Below are 20,816 nucleotides of genomic sequence, written 5' to 3' on the forward strand. Positions count from 1 at the left end.
TAATCTATCCAACCTCAAGCGTTTGTACACACCAGAGGATTCAGAGTTTAAGGAACTTAAATATAAATATGATGTGTTCTTCTAACCAATGTAAGCTTCACCCAGAGGTGTAAGAACAAATTCTCAGAATTATTAAAGCATGTGTACATGATCACATTTATATGTAATGCTTCAGTAACCACTTCCCCAGCTGCCCTTCTTTTCCTGCACTAAGCCTTCAAGTTTTCTTCTTTCTTTCCTCCTCTGATCTTTTTATGTAGCAAGGACCGTGCAGCATCTGCTGCTGGAGCTGCTGGCCTGGCAGGTGGGCACCACCGGGAAGCGTGGACCACCAAGGGTCCCTCCTATGAGGACTTATACACTCAGAATGTTGTCATTAACATGGATGATCAAGAAGATCTTCATCGAGCCTCACTGGAGGGGAAATCTGCCAAAGAGAGACCTATTTGGTTAAGAGAGAGCACTGTCCAAGGAGCATATAGTTCTGAAGAGATGAAAGAAGGTAAGAGTAGAAGTTAGTAAGATGAATATGTCTTGAGTTCAGTAGAAAATAAACTTGACTTGGTAAGAAATTTTGCCTGGGCAATTCTTAGTTTTATTGAAAACCATTCCCCATCTGTTTATAAAACAGTTGCCTTATAGCAGAAAGTAAATTGAGCAATAAGCAGTAAAACCAACCAGTATTCTTGTATTAGCCTTTAACTTAATTGAAATAACAGAGACTTTTTAAATCCCTGTTTTTAGATTTGAGAAATTATCATTGTTTTGTCTTAATTTCTTGCAAAAGTACTCTTGTATGCAAAGTGGCCAAATTCATCTCTTCTTTAATCTTCTGTTGCCTTTTTACATGCATTTTTATTTCTTTGAATTGGGAGCCTTAACTATATACTAGCCCAAACTTTTTATGTTGCCTCCTCATAAGTAAAAAGGAGTTGTGCTGCTTGAAATACATAAAAGATACCACATGAATAAAGAACAAGTATCTCACCGTCCAAGAAGATTGACAGAACTTTATACCAGAAGGTTTTAGAAATCTCTGTGAGCCCTGAAGTGTTAACAATTGCATAATAATCAGAAGTTTGAGAGCTGCACCATTTTACTTTATAAATTTTAGTCTCAAATTACTGGATTTAGAGACTTTGGATGATGATGGTTTAGGAGTAGGTAGGAAATGGGAGGCTAAAACTGGATAAATATTACTCAGAAACTGGGAAACAGGGTTGAAATAGGGAGTCTGTACCTCTAATCAGATTTCATTAGTATTATAACCTACCTGCCCCTACTCCTAGGTTATGTATCATTGCCAATGTATCACTGAGTCTGGTTCTTTAATGCTGAAGAATCATCAGTAACTAAAAACCACTTGTTTACTTTTTTCCTAACTGCTTTCTCCTTCATAATTAGCATTTCTTTTACTAAGAATGTATGCTAAGAATTGTAAGAGTAATGTGGAGTTGGGTAGTGATGGTAAAAGCAGGTAATGCCTCTAGTGTGATTCTCTTTAGTTTTTTAATTCCAACTGGAAAAAAATTTCCCTTGGTAGTCATACTTCAGTCTCCCTTCTTCCCATTGATTACCTTGGCTGTGATGTTTAGTTATTTTGATGCAAGTTATTTTAGATTACATCGTAGTTAGTCTGTCAACTATTTAATGGTTTGTTTTCCCCGGCTTGGCTTCTTGCCTATTCTTGAAGCAACAAGCCTTTTTTTCTGTGAACTTAGTAACAAAATCGAAGGAAATAAAGCTATTATTAGCCAGTGTTATATACAATTAGGCTCATAAGTTTAACATTCAATGTTTATAATTCCTAGAATGGTGGAATTTAAATCATAAGGACTTTAAATAAGTCATCTAGCCTTGGTTCCCTTTTGTGAATATTTCCTTCTGTGTATAAAATAGTATATGCTTTAGGTCTAAATTTGCCTTCATTAGGTTTTGTGATAGTTGAATAGACTCTATCCAGTGAACTGTAAAGTGAGTCTTATTTGTCCTACACTTTATTTTCCGCAGAGTTCAATTTACTTTAATATCTTTAAGAATTTCAGAGACTTCAATCATGTCCTCATTACTTTAGTGATAATTCTAATTCTTTTCTACTCTCCTTACAAATCATTCTCTTCCCCCAAGTCATCTCCACCTACATTTTTTGTCTTATTTTAATTGTCTTTTTCTGGACTATCTCCAATTGTAATATACTTTACTTGAGACCTAATGACCAGAACAATACATATTATTTATGAATGATTTATCATTAATTACTTGAGTTTTATTTCAAATATCCTTCAGATTTTACATGACTCTTATTGCTTTGGTTCTGGAAGCATATTAAGACAACTTTAGAATTATTTGCAGGAATTTTTTTTCAGATCCTCTCCTTCCCTTTATGTGGTAGCTTAGATCAGGTTTTTTAGTATATTTTAGATTATTTTTCGCTAGGCAGATTTTCTTATACTATGCCAGTACTAAAATAGATCTAGGGACTTACCTAGTGGCCAGGGTTAAGACTATGCAATCCCGGTGCAGGGGGCATGGGTTTGATCCCTGATTAGGGAACCAAGATCTCTCTTGCTGCACAGCAGAGCCAAAAAAAATTTTTAAACTAAAAAAATCCCCCAAACTCAGCAGGTTTGAAAAGCAAACTAGATCTGACACTCTTATGCCCACTTATTCAACCTTCAGCTCTTCCTATATTTTTTTGGTGTTAGTTTGGGCTTTAAGTATCCAGAATTGCTTAGCCTCATCAGCGAACTTGACAGTTTCCCAGTACACATCTTCTTTGTAATCTATAACTCTGTTAAATAAGACAGTTCCTAGAACTGGTTTTTCTGCTTCACCATTTAGAGATTTCATATATCCTTATTTTTTGTCTTCTGTCTATAACAGACAATTCCTTTTTTGCCTAAGTCTCTCAGGAACCTTGTCAGAAATCTTTTAGACATGACTTCATTTAGTTTTGGCTTGCATACATTACTTGTCTTTTTTTCCCCTTGAAACACCACATTGGCAATAAGGACCCTAAGGAGGAGGGTCAGCCACCGGCACTATTTTTAAATAAATGGTGAAGTGTGATTTTAGTTCTCACTTCTACATCCATGTTATAAAAAACTTGTTTTCTCTGATCTAAACTTTTTAACTTCTCAATTCCTATTTCCTTTTCTCTTTCTTATATGTCTCATCTTAGGAATTCTATCTATACGTTGTAAAAATGTCCAAGATTACAACTAATTCATTCTCATATGTTAGTGAGAAGATGCTTTCACTTTATCCATGGCCAGAATTGGGCATAGCAACCAACCCACCCCAGTATGCTTGCCTGGAGAATCCCACAGATAGAGGAGCCTGGTGGGCTACACTCCAGAGGGTTTCACAGAGTCGGCCACAAGGAGTGAAGCAACTTAGCCCACACGGGTCTTCTCTTGATAATGATAATGGATAACACTAATCTAAGTGCCAGACCTTTGCAGATATTCACTTAATCACCCTGGTAATCCAGTGAGATAAATACTGTTTTCCACCCTTTTTGTACTTCAGAAAACTGAAGCAGAAAAAGATGAAGTAGCTTGGCCAAAATAACACATCTAATGTTAGGATTTGAATAAAGGAGTCAGGTTTCAATCAACAGTTATATTTGGTATTATTTTCAGAATACAGGATGCAGGTATTTTTCTTAAATTCTTCATTTGTAATGTGTACACAAAATGATAGGAAGTGTGTGATGGGAGAAGTATCCTTTCTGATACTAGATTCCTAGATAAAGTTCAAAGTACACTTAATTTGCTTCAGGAGAATAAGCTGCCATTTATTTACTCATTCATCAAATATTTATTCAGTACCTAACAAGCAGTAGGCACTATTCTGGGTGCATGGGATATATCACTGAGTAAAAAAGGTAAGTATCTATTATGGAGAACTGACATTTGTGGAAAGTAGATGACAGAGACTAGACATGAAGTACTATGTTAGAAAATAAATGCTATATGGAAAAAATAGAGCATTAAGAATATAGAGGTAGGGGTGAATTGAAAGAATGTAAAATTTGAGTAAAGGCATGAAAGATGCAAGAGAGTATAGGTAGCTAGAGGAAAGATATCCCAGGCAAAGGAAATGGGCAGTGGAGAGGGCCTGAGGTAGGAGTGTGTGTATGGTGTACACGGGGAATCCGATGGAGGCCACTGTGACTGGAGCAGAATGAGCAAGGGGTAAGAGAAGGGGTAAGTAGTGGGGCAGGAGGGGTTCAGATGATGTGGGACTTCATAGGTTATCGTAAGGCCTTTGGCTTTTGCCCCAAGCAGGATGAGGAGCTTTATTTTGATGTCCTGTTAAGCCAGCTACAAACTTGGTCCTTCACAGACATTATTTCATGTTCTTAACCAGAGCCCTAGAAACCAAACACTTCTATCATCCCATCTTATAGAAAAAGGTACCGAAGTTTAGAGACTAAATAACTTGCCCAAAGTGTTACAGCTTGCATGTTGGATGAACCAGGGTTCAGATCCAAGCTATGTGTCTTAAAACCCATGTGCAGGGACTTCCCTGATGGTCTAGTGGTTAAGAATCCACCTTGCAATGTAGGGAACATGCATTCGACCCCTGGTTGGGAAACTAAGATCCCACATGCCACAGGGCAACTAACCCTGTGTGCCCAGTGAAGATCCCATTGTGCACCAACTAAGACCCGATGCAGCCCAATGAATAAGTAGATAGTAAAAAACAAAACAAATCAAAACAGACCCCGGTACAGTTGACCTTTGAACACAGGGATTAACCTAGGTATAACTTACATTCATAGTTCCTTCACGTCCATGGATTCAACCAGCCATGGATCATATATTACTGTAGTATTTACTGTTAGAAAAAATAAGTAAATCCATGTATAAGTGGGCCTGCACAGTTCAAACCTACATTGTTCAAGGGTCAGGCTATACTTATGGTGTATGTTACTTAAGCTCTAGTTTGTGAGAAACATTTTGAATGTCTTTTGGACAGTAGCTCAAAAAAATGAAACCAGCGAAATCTGTGTTATCTTATCCTATATTTAAATATATTAAGCTTTTATATTTTATTAGCTGTAAAGGAGTGCCTTTTTTATTTAAGGATAGTGACTCTCTGATTTTCTCTTTCCAGGCGGCATAGATATAGACTCATTTCAGGAGCATGAAGAAGGCCACGCAGGGCCAGATGATAATGAGGAGGTCATGCGAGCGTTGCTTATTCATGAGAAGAAGACCCCGTCTGCCCCTGCAGGTTCAGTGGGGGCGGCTGCTCCCATGACCGCTGCCAACGGCAGTGACTCTGAGAGTGAGACCAGCGAGTCAGATGATGACTCTCCACCCCGTGTGGCCACTGTGGCTGTACATCATGGGGAAGAGGATGAGGAAGATGATGAATTTGAGGAAGTAGCAGATGACCCCATTGTCATGGTGGCTGGCCGTCCATTCTCCTATAGTGAAGTGAGCCAGAAGCCAGAGCTGGTGGCCCAAATGACACCAGAGGAAAAGGAAGCATACATAGCAATGGGACAACGCATGTTTGAGGACCTCTTTGAGTGAGCTCTCCCTACCTTTTCCTCCTTTCTCTAATGCTCATTTCAAAAAGAGATTTCTTACCTTTGAAGAAATGTGTTTAATGGCTTTCTGCCCCTCTTGGTGTAAAGCAACTGTTAATCTTGTGCAAACAATAATGGGAGAGAAAGTTTGATTATTCTATGCCAGAAACTTCCCCCACAAGGTAGGTTAGCTATAAGCATTCCCTTTCCTATTACTACAGTATTAATATTTTGCTGTATTCCCTTATCTAATCTTTTTCCTTTCCTTTTTAAGACACATTTTTCTCCCTTCTGAAATGAGTGTGACAAGTCTATAAGGTAAATTCTTCCTGTCTGCCTGTAAGAAGCCCATTATGATAGGTTACAGTTTCACTGATCACATCCTTTTTATCTGTTCTGACCAAGCATTCCTAACAGCCCCTGATAATTGCTGCCAACCAAGCACCTTCACAACAGGCAAGTCATTGATGTAGGAAAAAAAATCTTAAAGCTTCACATTGCCTCATGGTTGAAGATGGAGTCATTGTATAAGGGGAGATGAGAGTATGTGTGGAAGGAGGATGGTTATGCCTATATCTCATGATTAATATGTAAACCAAAATTGGTGTGTTTAGAACTGACTTGACTGACAGATGTTGTTTTGCTTACTGCCTTGTGGTTTGTATATTGGATAATAGAAAACAGAAAGTGTGTTTGGAAAGTCCTTAGGAATAAATTAGAAAAAAAACGTGGGCTTAGGATAAGGAGTCCACGTAAAGTATTGAAGAGTCGAGAGCATTGGAAACAGTACCCTTTAAAATTGTCTGAATTTGTGCTGAGACTGGTACCCTTCTTTTTTCAGTTCTTCCACAGTGCTGTAAATTGTTTAAAGAGGTCATCGTAGCAGAAATCAGCATATAACAATTGATTGCTCCTTGGTTTTTTTCTCTCAACCTTTTTGAAGGCCTTCTTTGTCTCTTTTGATTCTTGTCAAGCATGGTATTTTAGAGTGCATCCAGTATATTGTTGAGCATTGTAACCTCAAGGAAAACAGTTTATTTTTGGTTCTGATATGTAGCATGGAATTATTCCCAAAGGCAGAACTTTAAAGAACTTTCATACAAGGGTCTACAGTTGTATTTTTTATAATATTTTCCCTTGCATTGTCATTTTTAGGTATTTATCATTTTCTAGTACATGTGTAAAGTTAAGATAGATTTTAGAGCATCTGAGCCTTGTGTGAAGTAATGTTTCATTAACCTGGGTTGTATGAATGACTGAATATTGACAATAAATCTATTTTATACTGACTGAAATTTGTTAATTTCTAGCTCTGTAACATCTTGGAGCATAATTAAAATGAATACTTTTCCCAATGAAGAAAAGTGTGTCAGAAATTTTTCTCTTATTGGCATTGTTTCAAATAGTAGATGCAGTTGTATGTGATCTAAGCTTTTTTCTGGCCGTAAGTTGCCTTAAGAATGACTTTAAGTATGTACCTTGTGCAAATAGGGCTATTCAACTTTGAAACGTTGTTTTCTAAACATTGATAGTTTAGAAAGAAGTTCAGTAGTAATCAGATGTTAAGTTTTGAAATATAGTTCTAGGTGAACTGTCAGCTCTTCATTTCAGTGAATACTCGTTTCTTGTGGTTTTTTTCTTAATCTCACTTGCATGTTCTTTTTCCTAAAGCTGCTGTTCTATTTTTCTTATCTGTTATCTATTCTTTCATCTCCCTCTTGGAGTCTGTGTTATAACCTATGACTGGGCTGAAATTGTTCAGTTGTTTTTTTTTAATGTCTTATTTCTTATTTTCATTATTTCTCAATTTCTTTGGCTGCTCTTTGGCTGTTCAACCCATCTTTTCCTTGAAACATTTTTTGTTTGGTATCCTAGCTATTACACTGGCCAGGTTTCTCCTTACTTTAGGAAGCCTCCATGCTTCCCTGGCCTCTTTACCTTGCCCCTGCACCATCTGTACTGACTCACAGTAACCATGGACACAAGTCTGTGTGGCAGATTTTCACTGAAGTCTTGTATTATAGTAGAGGGCAAGGCATGGTCAATGGGAGGGAGTCAGCATTGAATAGTCAAGGAATATGATACACATTCTTGTTCTTAAAGAGTGTCTTTTCCATTCTCACATGTTTCATCCCAAGTAGAGTGCTGTAATATTTCAGCTTCCTTTTTCCTTCTCATCATCACCTTTTTCTTCCCAAAGGCCTTGGAAAGTTATAAATGTATTAGAAAAAAATAACTTAGTTCTATATTTTATTCCTGTTCCAAGTATGACCTTGAAAGATCCTATCATATCCAAAGTGGTCTATCAGAATGTTTCCCTAACTAAGAAACCATTTTTCCACCCACTTTTCCCCCCTCCCCCCACTTTGCCACTTTTTTCTCCTCTCACTGCACTAAATAAATATTCCTCATACACTTGACCAAAGTCAGGTGATGAGTAAACAACTTTGGCCGTAGGTAATCGATCCATAGCTTTATATCCGCCGGAAGATTGCTTCCAATCTATCTGCCCTTGTAGTTGAAGCCTTTTTCTCATTTAGATACAACTTTTTTTCCAGAACACCTTAAGGAGCATTAACTTTAAATGATTAAAAGAAAATATCCAATTTGGCATAGCCTGGAAGTCAGGAGACTAGGTTTGAGTCCCAGTTAACTAGACACTTGCAGTGTGAAACTATTAACCTGATGTCATCTTCCTGGGCTAGCTTCTCAGTTGTCACTAATGAGAGGATTACGGTAGGATCACCAGTATTCCTTTCTGCTCTGATATTTTATGAAGGTAAGTGGTAGCTAACGCATTTTAAAGTGAGGCTGAATAATAATAATACAAAACAACGAGAAGAAGTCTTCTGATGTGCTACAGCACTTCAAGCCAGTTGAAGGATATTTTAATGGAAGGGCTGGTGTAGATAGCAGCTTTAGGATATAGAACGTAGAAGACCAGAGCATAAGCAATTACTAACTAGGTTTTTGTCTTCCGGTCCTGCCAAGGTACTTCATTTCTGACCTCAATAACTGAGGAGGAAATAATTGAATATTTCATAACTCTTTTTGGTGTCATTTTGAGATGAGTAGACAGTGAATGGGAATGAGATTGGAAAGAGCAGTTCCTCTTCTTTCTACCAGTTGGCTGTTTGGCTAGATTCCCAGCCATTACTACAATAGAAAAACTTTTATGTATAGTTTTCTTGTTCTCCTTATTCCTGGGTTAAAAAAAAAAGTAACTAGGAGATGACAATCAAAAAACAAATACGAAAATCTTTAGAATTTAGAAATTGGTATAATTCCATCTGCTATTTGTTCAGCATTTTGATTCCATGAAGGCTGTTTCACATTGTTATCTAGCAGAGCTATGCTGCTGCTGCTGCTGCTGCTGCTGTTAAGTCGCTTCAGTCGTGTCCAACTCTGTGTGATCCCATGGATGGCAGCCCACCAGGCTCCTTTGTCCCTGGGATTTTCCAGGCAAGAGTACTGGAGTGGGGTGCCATTGCCTTCTCCGAGAGCTATGCTACTATCACTTAAAAATTTTTCTTTTTTAAATCTCCTGGGGAAATGAGGAAAATTTTCAGAAAGAAACTAGAACTATGACACTAAACTTACTGTCCTTTCTATTGGCTTTTTATATTATAAAAGCAAAATAAACTGCAAATAAGAGAAGTACAGGTATTCTGAAAACATATAAAGCCGAATGGGTTGAAACAGGAAATGCCTTGAAACTTTGCTTCTTCCTTTGAAGAGCTAAAAGGAATGAACTAATTCTAGTGGGTCCTTAAGGAAAGGAACAAGCACCTTAACCTCTCTTCAGAAAGATCTTGCTGTCCTTCTGAGTACTAGAGGCTGCCATTCCTATTCCAGTTGCAAAGCAAATAGGTCTCTAACATGACCCAGTTTCAGCAATCAACCCACATTTCCCATCACACGAAAGTACATTATCATTTACCTGATGTAAATAAGTCTGAGAAATTTGTGTGGAAACAAAGGCTAGTGCCAGGTGCTAAAGTGCCTTTAGTCACATTAAGGCATGTAGAATAGCTGTACAATTTGTTGTTGTTATATAAATATATTATTGGAAAATTCATCCAATAAGATATATATATCTCCATATCCTTTGTTGACAGTGTGTATCATCCCAGACCTTTTCTAGACCTTTCGAAACAACATACACTCATATCCACAAATACACTGCGATGCTTTTTAAGTGAATACAATCATATATACACTGCCCATACATACATTGCTATTTGTTTTTGAAATATCTTCGAAGATCTTTCTATATCTGTATATTTAAATCTGATTCATTTTTAAAAATAAGGACTAGGTTGAATTGTATAATTATGTGGTGGTTTGTATAACAGTTCCCTTCTCGAATGGCATTAGGTAGTGTCCAGTTTTTCACTATTAAAGTGCTATAATGAATTAGCCTTATATATCCTTATTCTATATTTCTATAGGATAGAACCATAAAAGAGAAGTAGCAAGTCAAAGGACATGTCCATCTTAAACTGTTCAGTTCAGTTCAGTCACTCAGTCGTGTCTGACTCTTTGTGACCCCATGAATCATAGCATGCCAGGCCTCCCTGTCCATCACCAACTCTCGGAGTTTACCCAAACTCATGTCCATCGAGTCGGTGATGCCATCCAGCCATCTCATCCTCCGTCGTCCCCTTCTCCTCCTGCCCCCAATCCCTCCCAGAATCAGAGTCTTTTCCAGTGAGTCAACTCTTCTCATGAGGTGGCCAAAGTATTGGAGTTTCAGCTTCAGCATCATTCCTTCCAATGAACACCCAGGACTGATCTCCTTTAGAATGGACTGGTTGGGTCTCCTTGCAGTCCAAGGGACTCTCAAGAGTCTTCTCCAACACCACGGTTCAAAAGCATCAATTCTTTGGCGCTCAGCTTTCTTCACAGTCCAACTCTCACATCCATACATGACCACTGGAAAAACCACAGCCTTGACTGATGGACCTTTCTTGGCAAAGTAATGTCTCTGCTTTTGAATATGCTATCTAGGTTGGTCATAACTTTCCTTCCAAGGAGTAAGTGTCTTTTAATTTCATGGCTGCAGTCACCATCTGCAGTGATTTTGGAACCCCAAAAAATAGAGTCTGACACTGTTTCCACTGTTTCCCCATCTATTTCCCATGAAGTGATGGGACCAGATGCCATGATCTTCGTTTTCTGAATGTTGAGCTTTAAGCCAGCTTTTTCACTCTCCTCTTTCACTTTCATCAAGAGGCTTTTTAGTTTCTCTTCACTTTCTGCCATAAGGATGATGTCATCCAAATCACTTTTCAAAAAAACTGTTGGAGAATTTTAAGCAGGGAAACAATTTGTAGCATTGCTGTTGGGTTGGAATTGAAACCTGGAGATTATTAAGGTGATTTCAATAGTCTTAGTAATAGAGGGCTTCCCTCATAGCTCAGATAGTAAAGAATCTTCCTGCAATGCAAGAGACACAGGTTCAATCCCTGAGTTGGGAAGATCCCCTGGAGAAAGGAATGGCAACCCACTCTAGTATTCTTGCCTGGAGAATTCTATGGACAGAGGAGCCTGGAGGGCTACAGTCCTTGGGGTCACAAAGAGTCATGACTAAGCGACTAAAACACACACACACATAAGTCTGTGGGGATGGAAAAAGGGGACAGGTTTAAGAAACTTTGGAGAGGTGGCATTAATGGACTTGGTGACTGTTTGAATATGGCACTACCCTGGATGAAGCTGTCTTCTGACTGAATGGTTGTTCCATTTATCAAGATTGGAAATACGGGAGGGAGAGCAGAGTTTATTCTTGTTTCAGCTCGCATAAATGGCACCATCATTTCACCTACATCCTCACACCAAAAGTCTAGTAGTTGGTCATCACATCCTGTTCTTCAGCAAGTCCTGTCAGACTCAAAATATAATCTAATTTGTATAACCTAAGTTTGAAGGTAGAGCTGATAGGACTTACTAATAAATTGAAAATATATTCTAAATCTCACCTCTTATACTTCCAACACTACCAGCCTACCCCAGGCCATATTAATACCTCCCCCTACCCGCACTTAAAACACTTCATTGACTGTTTCTTAGAATAACATCTAGACTAAACTCCTGACCCTTTTCTGTAGGTCCTAAGAGATCTGGCCCCTGACTACTCTTATGAGCACATTTACTATTCTTCCTGTTAACTACTGTCTAACAACATTGACATTCTCTGCTTTGCAAATATGCCAAGGTTTTTCCTGCCTTAGGTCTTTGCCCTAACTATATTCTCTGTGTAGAACTTTTTTCTCCATGCCTGTCACTTTTATTTCATTCTCAGCTTAAATGGCACTTTCTCAGAAAAGCCTTCTCTTCTCTTAAAGTAATCTCTTCTCCCATTCATGGTGATATTTTCCTACTTTATTTTCTTCATAACAATATTGCTGTATACAGTCAACCTGTTTATTTTTTTATGTCTCTCAACTCCCCCCCCCCCCCCGCCCCCCCGCAACCCCAAAAGACTAAGGACAGAATACTAGCATGTGCAGTTAATTCTGGCACATGACAGGCTCTCAACAGATGTTGAATAGATGAATGGACAGATGAATTGGCACTAGGAGAACATACTCTTTTTCTCCACCAAGGCATATCATTTTGTTCCTGCCTGAATTTTATTTGTATATGTATTTCTTAATCAATTAGTTATGTTTACTTGTGGTTCATGGTACCTAGGACTGTGTCCCCAGGGTAGCAGAATATAGCTTCTTTAGTGCAACCAATGAGACGCCTAGAAACTTTAGTTCTGAGGAGCCATTTGCTTCAATGTTCGTGGAAAAGAGAACTTAGTGAGTATTTTGTCTAGGACCACCCTGTCAAATAAGGTAGCCAACTAGCCACTTGTGACAATTGAGTACTTGAACTGTATCTAGTCCAAATTGAAATGTGCTGTAAATATGAAACACATACCAAATTTTGAAGACTCAGTGTGGGATTAAAGAATGTAAAATACCTTATTAATAACTTTTATATTGATTATTTGTTGAAAAGATAGTACTGTAGATATGCTAGTTTAGAGGAAATATGCTATTAAAGCTAATTTAACCTGTTTCTTTTTATTTCTTTTATATGGCTATTAGAAAATTTTAAATTGCCTATATTGCTAACATTTGTAGCTTGCATTGTATTTCTGTTGAACAGCACTAGTCTAGGACATTCTCTTCAGGTGCTAGAATTATGTATTGTACTTAGTGACGATATACATTTTTCCTTGTGTACAACTTTTTGACCTGAATGCTGTGCTCATGCTGCCCTCCTCCCTATCCTCTGCTAGAAAGGTAGGCTTCGTTTTGTTGGTGGACTCTTTCTCTTGGGAATAATAATGAATTTTGCTTCTGGTTTAATTCTTCCACTTTCATGGGTGAAAATGATTGGGATGAGGAGTTTTTTTTTGTTTTGTTTTGTGTGTTTCCTGAAGTAGGATGAAATATTAGGGATGACATCAGCAGTAGAGATAAGGAACTGAGAATTGTTGACTACCTAGACCAAGTTTGTGATGTTGAAAGTGCTGCTGACTTCTCGGTAAGTGAGAAACCTGAGCATCCTGTGAAGCCACGCCAGAGACAGAGGAGCTCAGAGCCAGTCCGAAATTAGAGGAGTTGGAAGCCCAAAATGGTGCTGTGTATGCGTGATCTTAACAGCAGTGTATGTGAGATTGCTCATGTGTTTGTTTCTGTCTCTCCCCTTGCTAGAATGTAAGCTCCCTGAGGGCAGAGGCTTTATCTTTCTTGCTTACTGCAGTGTTCTGGCTCATATCCCTGACTCAGTATGCCCGGCACATAGTAAGTACTCATCAATAAATACTGAATGAATAAACAGTTATGTTTATCCAGGCCAGGAGTAAGCCATGGCTTATTCAAAAGACTATTTTCCGTTTGTATATCTAATCGTATACCTAATGTCTGTGATGCTATTTTGTATTAATTATCTTCCTGTTTGGAATGCTTACAGATGGTGAGTGCTGATCTACGCAGCAAAGTGCATTTTTCCCAGCAACTGGTGAAACCACCTAACCAAAATACATCTAACAAATGCATCTAACTAAAGAGAATTTGTTCACTTAGTCTGTGTTAAGGTCATTCTTTACAGAAGAAATTGTGAGGAGCCAAGATTGTGCTATTTCTTCAACTGGAGATTTTATTTATCTCTTAATAAATTAAAATTGATGATTCCGTGGTTTCCTTCATGATATCAAAGACCCAGCTTCCTTCTATCTTTATAATGAGTCTTTCTTTTCTGAGGCAAGTGTTTGTTGCTTTGTGGTTCCGTAATGGCCAATACTTCGTCTTTCTACATACATCTTCAGGTAGAAGTGAGGGAGTAAGGTGATAAAGTTATATAACAGCTGAGTCAGTATCCCGCTCCCTTTTTAAAAAAATTATGGTGAAATTCATATGACATAAAATTAATCATTTTAAACTGAACAGTTCAGTGACATTTAGTTTATTCACTATCCAGTTCCAAAACATTTTCATCACTGCAAAACAAAATCCATCCCCATTAAGCAGTTGTTTTCCTTTCATAAATCCTGGGGAAACCACAGCCCTTGGCAATTACCATTCTTCTTTCTGTCTATGGATTTATGTATTCTGGTTATTTTGTATAAATGGAATCATTCAGTATGTGACCTTTGTATCTGGCCTCTTTCACTTAGTATAATGTTTTAGAGGTTCATCCATGGGGTAGCATGTGTCAGTTCTTCATTCCTTTTTACGACTGAGTAGTAGTCTGTTGTGTGTGTATGCCACAATTTGTTTATTTATTCAGTTGTTGATGGGCATTTGGATTGTTTCAGCATTTTGGCTGTTGTGAGTAATGCTGCTGTGAATATTCATATACATGTGTTTGAGTACCAATTTTCAATTTGAGGGGCCTATAGCTAAGAGTGAAATTGCTGAGTTTGTGATAATGTCTATGTGCTGTTTCTTTTTAGCATACCACCTTCCCAGCACTGTGTGCAGTAATTACTGGCACTCACTGGGGAGTAGACAGGGCCTTGTAACCAAGATGTCTGTTTTGGAAGTGAGAGTCAACAGAGAATATTCAGAGCTCTAGGGTCTGTGACCAGAGCAACAGCTACAGAGGACCAAGTAATAGTAGGTGTGCATATGAAGTAAGAATTGAAGCATCCTGGATCTTCTTTTGTGAAGGAATTAGCTTCTCTGCATTGACCTTTATATCCTTTCCTGGGTTTCAGACTTTAAAGTCATAACATAGACTTATTCTGGCCATCTGAGTACTCACCTGGGGCTGTGGTCTCTGTGCTCCATCCAGTTCTCTGTCACAGAGCCAATCCTTTAAGTTCAGGGTCATAGCGGGCTAATGTCTTCTTTTGGTCAAGCATGAGGTGAAGCCCTTTTTGTTTGAACATGCTTGGAAGTGTGCCAGTATCAAGGGTGGTGGTGATGGTAATTGTTAAGATCCAGAGGATGAATCCAGAACTAAATTGCCTCTCACAAGTATTTGCTCAGTATGAAGTCAGCTTTAATCAGCCCTGTTCCACCAGCTTCAAAAATGGGAGGCTGGCAGCTTTTCATTTCAGGGTAGTGACCTGCCTGGGAGGTCTAAAGAATGATTCTGACAATGTTCCAAGAGAATCCTTCCCTGCTGTTATGTGCCTGTGTGCAGGTATAATGTGTATGTAGGAGGGTAGAAGAAAGGCAAGACAGGGTGGGCCTTTCTGTTTAGTGGGTGGGTGGAGAGGACTTGGCGTGCTTTGTATGTCACTGACATTTCACATCTCTCTGACAGGCTGTAACTTTAGCAACTTTATGGATAATTTCTTGATTGCTTTTTCCACTGAGATTCATTAAGCTATCAAATTATGGCAGTGATAGGGAGACCTCTGCCCGTGTCTCCTGCGTTAGTCTAGTTCCTTCAAGACTGACATAGTCCTTTTCCCTCCCTCCCCCACCTCAGCAGTTCGCAACAAAAACACCTAACAAGCACAGAATCATTTGAAAGTCTGTGACAGTGTCTACTTTTGTCTCCTAAACTACTATTTCTCAAAGAGTGTATTGGGCCACTTTGGGAATTCTTAAATATATTCTCAGTGTTTTGACCAACAGATATCTGTGATCACCATCTGTCTCATTACACTACTTCCCCATCTCCCAAAGTGCACTTGGTAAATCCCTTTTTTAAAACTTGCTATGCTGCAATAAATGCTACTCTCCCTCTGCCTCAAATCCTCTCTTGATGTTCTTCCCTCCTCTGTCCTGTGTCCTCTTCTCCACAATCATCACTTCAGGAGCAGGCTTCCTAAGCCTGCTTCCTATGGTGGATGTGGGAGGTTTTCATTTCTTCTCCCACAGTGTGCATTTCTCCCCCACTCTCCCTCCATGTGATTCAGCTGGGATGGATGCCAGTCATAGTGACTGATTCAGAGAGGAGCCTACGATCCAGACCAGGTAATGAGAGTTACTTCAGGACTTTGGTTGAAACAAGAAAAAGGCACTGCCGTTTTCTACTACTAAACTGGTAGAGTATAGCTGGTAGCAGCTGGGGACAATCTTTGTTATCATTTGAGGACAATCTGCCTGAAAATAAAACCAACACAGAGGAAGGTAGACACTATAGAGATGGAGAAAGAGTGATTTCCCATCACAGTGCTTGAGCACCTTAATCTTACCATACTTGAATCCATTTTTACCTTTGTAATTATTTCTATTATGTGGGTCAGTATGTTTAGTTTTATTCTTTGGCCAGTTTGGGTTGAGGTTTCCCAGGTGATGGAGTGGTAAAAAATCCTCTCACCAATGCAGGAGACTTAGGAGATGTGGGCTTGATCCCTGGGTTGGAAAGATGCCCTGGAGAAGGAAATGGCAACCAACTCCAGTATTCTTGCCTGTAAAGTTCCATGGACAGAGGAGCCTGGCAGGCTGCACTCCATGGGGTTGCAAAGAGGCAGACATGACTTGAACATCTGAGCACACAATTGGGCTTGGGTTTCTATCTCTTGTAATTGAAAAAGTCTTGACTTATTAGACAGTGCCCATCAGCCCACTGATATCTATACTTCATCTTCACTTTGTTATTCCCACTGTCATTCAGTTGGAGATAGTCTCACCTGTATTCTAATCACTCTCAACTCTTCCCATCTCTGTTACAATCCCATACATACATTTATGTGGGGCTTTGTAGTCTACCATGGAGCTCCCAAAGAAAGGCAAATGTCAAAGAATGCTCAAACTACCCCACAATTGCACTCATCTCACATGCTGGTAAAGTAATGCTCAAAATTCTCCAAGCCAGGCTTCAGCAATACGTGAACCGTGAACTTCCAGATGTTCAAGCTGGTTTTAGAAAAGGCAGAGGAACCAGAGATCAAATTGCCAACATCCGCTGGATCGTTGAAAAAGCAAGAGAATTTCAGGAAAACATCTCTTTCTGCTTTATTGACTATGCCAAAGCCTTTGACTGTGTGGATCACAATAAACTGTGGACAATTCTGCAATAGATGGGAATACCAGACCACCTGACCTGCCTCTTGAGAAACCTCTATGCAGGTCAGGAAGCAACAGTTAAAACTGGACATGGAACAACAGACTGTTTCCAGATAGGAAAAGGAGTGCGTCAAGCCTGTATATTGTCACCCTGCTTATTTAACTTATATGCAGAGTACATCATGAGAAATGCTGGGCTGGAAGAAGCACAAGCTGGAATCAAGATTGCTGGGAGAAATATCAATAACCTCAGATACACAGATGACACCACCCTTAGGGCAGAAAGTGAAGAGGAACTAAAAAGCCTCTTGATGAAAGTAAAGAGGAGAGTGAAAAAGTTGGCTTAAAGCTCAACATTCAGAAAACGAAGATCATGGTATCTGGTCCCATAAGTTCATGGCAAATAGATGGGGAAACAGTGTCAGACTTTATTTTGGGGGGCTCCAAAATCACTGCAGATGGTGACTGCAGCCATGAAATTAAAAGACGCTTACTCCTTGGAAGAAAAGTTATGACCAACCTAGATAGCATATTCAAAAGCAGAGACATTACTTTGTCAACAAAGGTCTGTCTAGTCAAGGCTATGGTTTTTCCAGTAGTCATGTATGGATGTGAGAGTTGGACTGTGAAGAAAGCTGAGTGCCGAAGAATTGATGCTTTTGAACTGTGGTGTTGGAGAAGACTCTTGAGAGTCCCTTGGACTGCAAGGAGATCCAACCAGTCTATCCTAAAGGAGATCAGTCCTGGGTGTTCTTTGGAAGGACTGATGCTGAAGCTGAAACTCCAGTATGACTGGTTCTGGGTTCTGTTATGACCCCCATGCACATTTGAGAACCTCTTAACTGTTTCAGCTCTTCAACATCTTTGACAGTCCAAGACCTCACACAAAGCTCCTCAAATCATCCACCATCCCTACGTATCTTCCTGATAATGCATTTTATGCTCCCATGGCAGGGCTGGGGAGCGTAGCCACAAAGATGCTAATTCATGCCCTGGCCCTACTGCCTATTTCCATCTAGGCCCTTCCTGCTGTGCAGATCTCTAGATGGCTACAGACCTACAGTGGTTGCTTCTCTCCCTCAGCCTTTGCCAATCTGTGCATGATCTTCTTTTCTCCACTTGTTTGATGTCTGAGATCATTTTGCCTTTATATAACTTCTATAGTAAACATTATCAGTTCCATGCTTAGCATTCATTGCTTCCTTCCTAGTAGTACCTAATTTTTGCCGAGAGATCCCTTTCCCAAGGACGTACATGTGCTTCAGGAGAAGCTAATTCTATAGTCATCTGTACAGTTCCTATATAGTTCCTGTATAGTCATCTATATAGTCATCTGTACAGGTCCTGCTTGGGCCAAGAGTAATCGTAGTAGTGATTGTGCATGCGTGCATGCTTAATCATGTCCAACCCCATGGACTCTAGCCCACCAGACTTCTCTGCCCATGGGATTTTATAGGCAAGAATACTGGAGTGGATTGCCATTTCCTCCTCCAGGGGATCTTCCTGATGCAGGGATTGAACCTGCATCTCCTATGTCTCCTGTATTGGCAGGCTGATTGTTTACCAGTGAACCACCTGGGAAGCCCAGTAGTGATTGCTCAGTTCAGTTCAGTCACTCAGTCGTGTCTGACTCTTTGTGATCCCATGAACCACAGCATGCCAGGCTTCCCTGTCCATCACCAACTTCCGGAGTCTACCCAAACCCATGTCCATTGAGTTGGTGATGGCATCCAGCCGTCTCATCCTCTGTCATCCCCTTCTCGTCCTGCCCTCAATCTTTCCCAGCATCAGGGTCTTTTCAAATGAGTCAGCTCTTCACATCAGGTGGACCAAGTATTGGAGTTTCAGCTTCAGCATCAGTTCTTCAATGAACACCCAGGACTGATCTCCCTTAGGATGGACTAGTTGGATCTCCTTGTAGTCCAAGGGACTCTCAAGAGTCTTCTCCCACACCACAGTTCAAAAGCATCAGTTCTTCGGTGCTCAGCTTTCTTTATAGTGATTGTGGCTCTTCACAAATATTCCAGTTTACTGTATACATAATAGAATTGCATTTCCTAGATTGTTTTAGGTAGGTGTGGCCATGTGACTTGCTTTGGTCTATGAAATGTGAATAGAAGTGATATATGTCTTTTCCAGGCAGAAGCCTTTAAGGGCTAGTGTATGATTCTCCAGGTGCCCCTCCCAGATACTGCTAAGTCGCTTCAGTCATGTCCGACTCTGTGCGACCCCAGAGGCAGCAGCCCACTAGGCTCCCCCGTCCCTGGGATTCTCCAGGTAAGAACACTGAAGTGGGTTGCCATTTCCTTCTCCAAGGCATGAAAGTGAAAAGTGAAAGTGAAGTCGCTCAGTCGTGTCCGACCCTCAGCGACCGCATGGACTGCAGGCTTCCAGGCTCCTCTGCCCATGGGATTTTCCAGGCAAGAGTACTGGAGCGGGGTGCCATTGCCTTCTCCGCTCCCAGATACAGTGATTGCTAAAGCATGTGTCGAGATGAAGCCTCCATCAGCCTGGGTCCCAGGGTGACTATTATGGTAGAGATCCCCCAGCCGACATACACCAGCATATAGTTAGAACAAGAAGTAAATATTTGCTGTTATGTCACTGAGATTTGCAGTATAAGCAGGACATTCTAACTGATACAGTAATCTCATCTTTAACAGTGCCTGGGTCAAAAACCTGGTCTAAGCCAAGCCAAGTGAAAGCTACTCAGGTTTTTCCAACTCTTTGTGATCCCATGGGCTATACAGTCCATGGAATTCTTGAGGCCAGAATACTGGAGTGGGTAGCCTTTCCCTTCTTCAGGGGATCTTCCCAACCCGGGGATCGAGCCCAGGACTCCCTCATTGCAGACAGATTCTTTACCAGCTGAGCCACCAGGGAAACCCCATCTAAGCAAAGTAGTCATGGCATTTCTTGGTCAAGAAATTGGCTGAGAAAAATGCTGTGACTCACTTGGTACACTGAAATGAGAAGGGGATTTGCTGGGGCCTTTAGCGAAGAAGTTTCTTGATTTACAAGAAAGCTACCAGAAGAGGTAAATTCTCTCTTCCTCTTGATGTTATGTATAAATGTGAAGCCTGTAGTTACTATAATTACCTTGCTACAGGGATAAAGCCAAAACAAGGGAGAGTGGTATCAAAAGAATCTCAAAGAAATGGTACCAAAACCCTGATGGAATCATAACTGATCATTACTCTTTGTCTGGAATTTTTTCAGTTAGATAAGCCAGTAAGTCCCTTTTACTATTTAAGCTATTTGAGTTGGATTTCTTATATATCTCCACAAAAGTAACCTAACAGTTGTAACTTCCTTTCTTAGTTCTTATCTTTACTTCTCACTCATTTATGTAGTATCAGAGAAATAATAGCTAATGATAGTTCATTTATAGAAGACTTATTATGTGTCTGGCACTATTCTAAGTGCTTTCTAGACAGATTCTGATTCCATTTCAGAATAGAGAATATATGTGTGAGCTCCTTGAGAACTCTTTTCTTATTTATATCTATTTCTCCCACAGTGCTGATTTGGTACAAACAGATGCTAGCCAAATATTGAGTAATTGAACAAATATAAATTGAGTTTTAGTCTTACAGAGTTTGTAGTATTTTTGACCATCCAGGTCTCACAAACCTGAAAGATTGAGACCAACACAAGACATCAAAAATTCTGTTAGGTACTAAACCGAAGTTCCAAAAGGCATGTTAAAGGCTGTGAAGAAAAGATAGCATTATTGGGTGAAGGTTGGGAGTGAAAAGCTTTTGAAGAAAATCAGATTTGTTCTTTGAAAAAACAAAAGCAGATAC

General features: G+C 39.7%; 1 protein-coding gene across 1 annotated transcript in view; it reads left to right on the forward strand.

The window, feature by feature from the left end:
• The window catches only part of GTF2E1 (general transcription factor IIE subunit 1), a 34,293-nt gene extending 27,414 nt beyond the window's left edge, over nt 1-6,879 (forward strand). Inside the window, exons 4-5 of the mRNA XM_052641753.1 lie at nt 261-502; nt 5,125-6,879. Coding sequence (XP_052497713.1) covers nt 261-502; nt 5,125-5,549 — 667 coding nt within the window. The 3' untranslated portion in view covers nt 5,550-6,879. The remainder of the gene's footprint in view (nt 1-260; nt 503-5,124) is intronic.
• Nucleotides 6,880-20,816: the final 13,937 nt, after the last annotated feature.

This window comes from Budorcas taxicolor, chromosome 1, assembly GCF_023091745.1.
Source record: "Budorcas taxicolor isolate Tak-1 chromosome 1, Takin1.1, whole genome shotgun sequence".
Taxonomy (NCBI): domain Eukaryota; kingdom Metazoa; phylum Chordata; class Mammalia; order Artiodactyla; family Bovidae; genus Budorcas; species Budorcas taxicolor.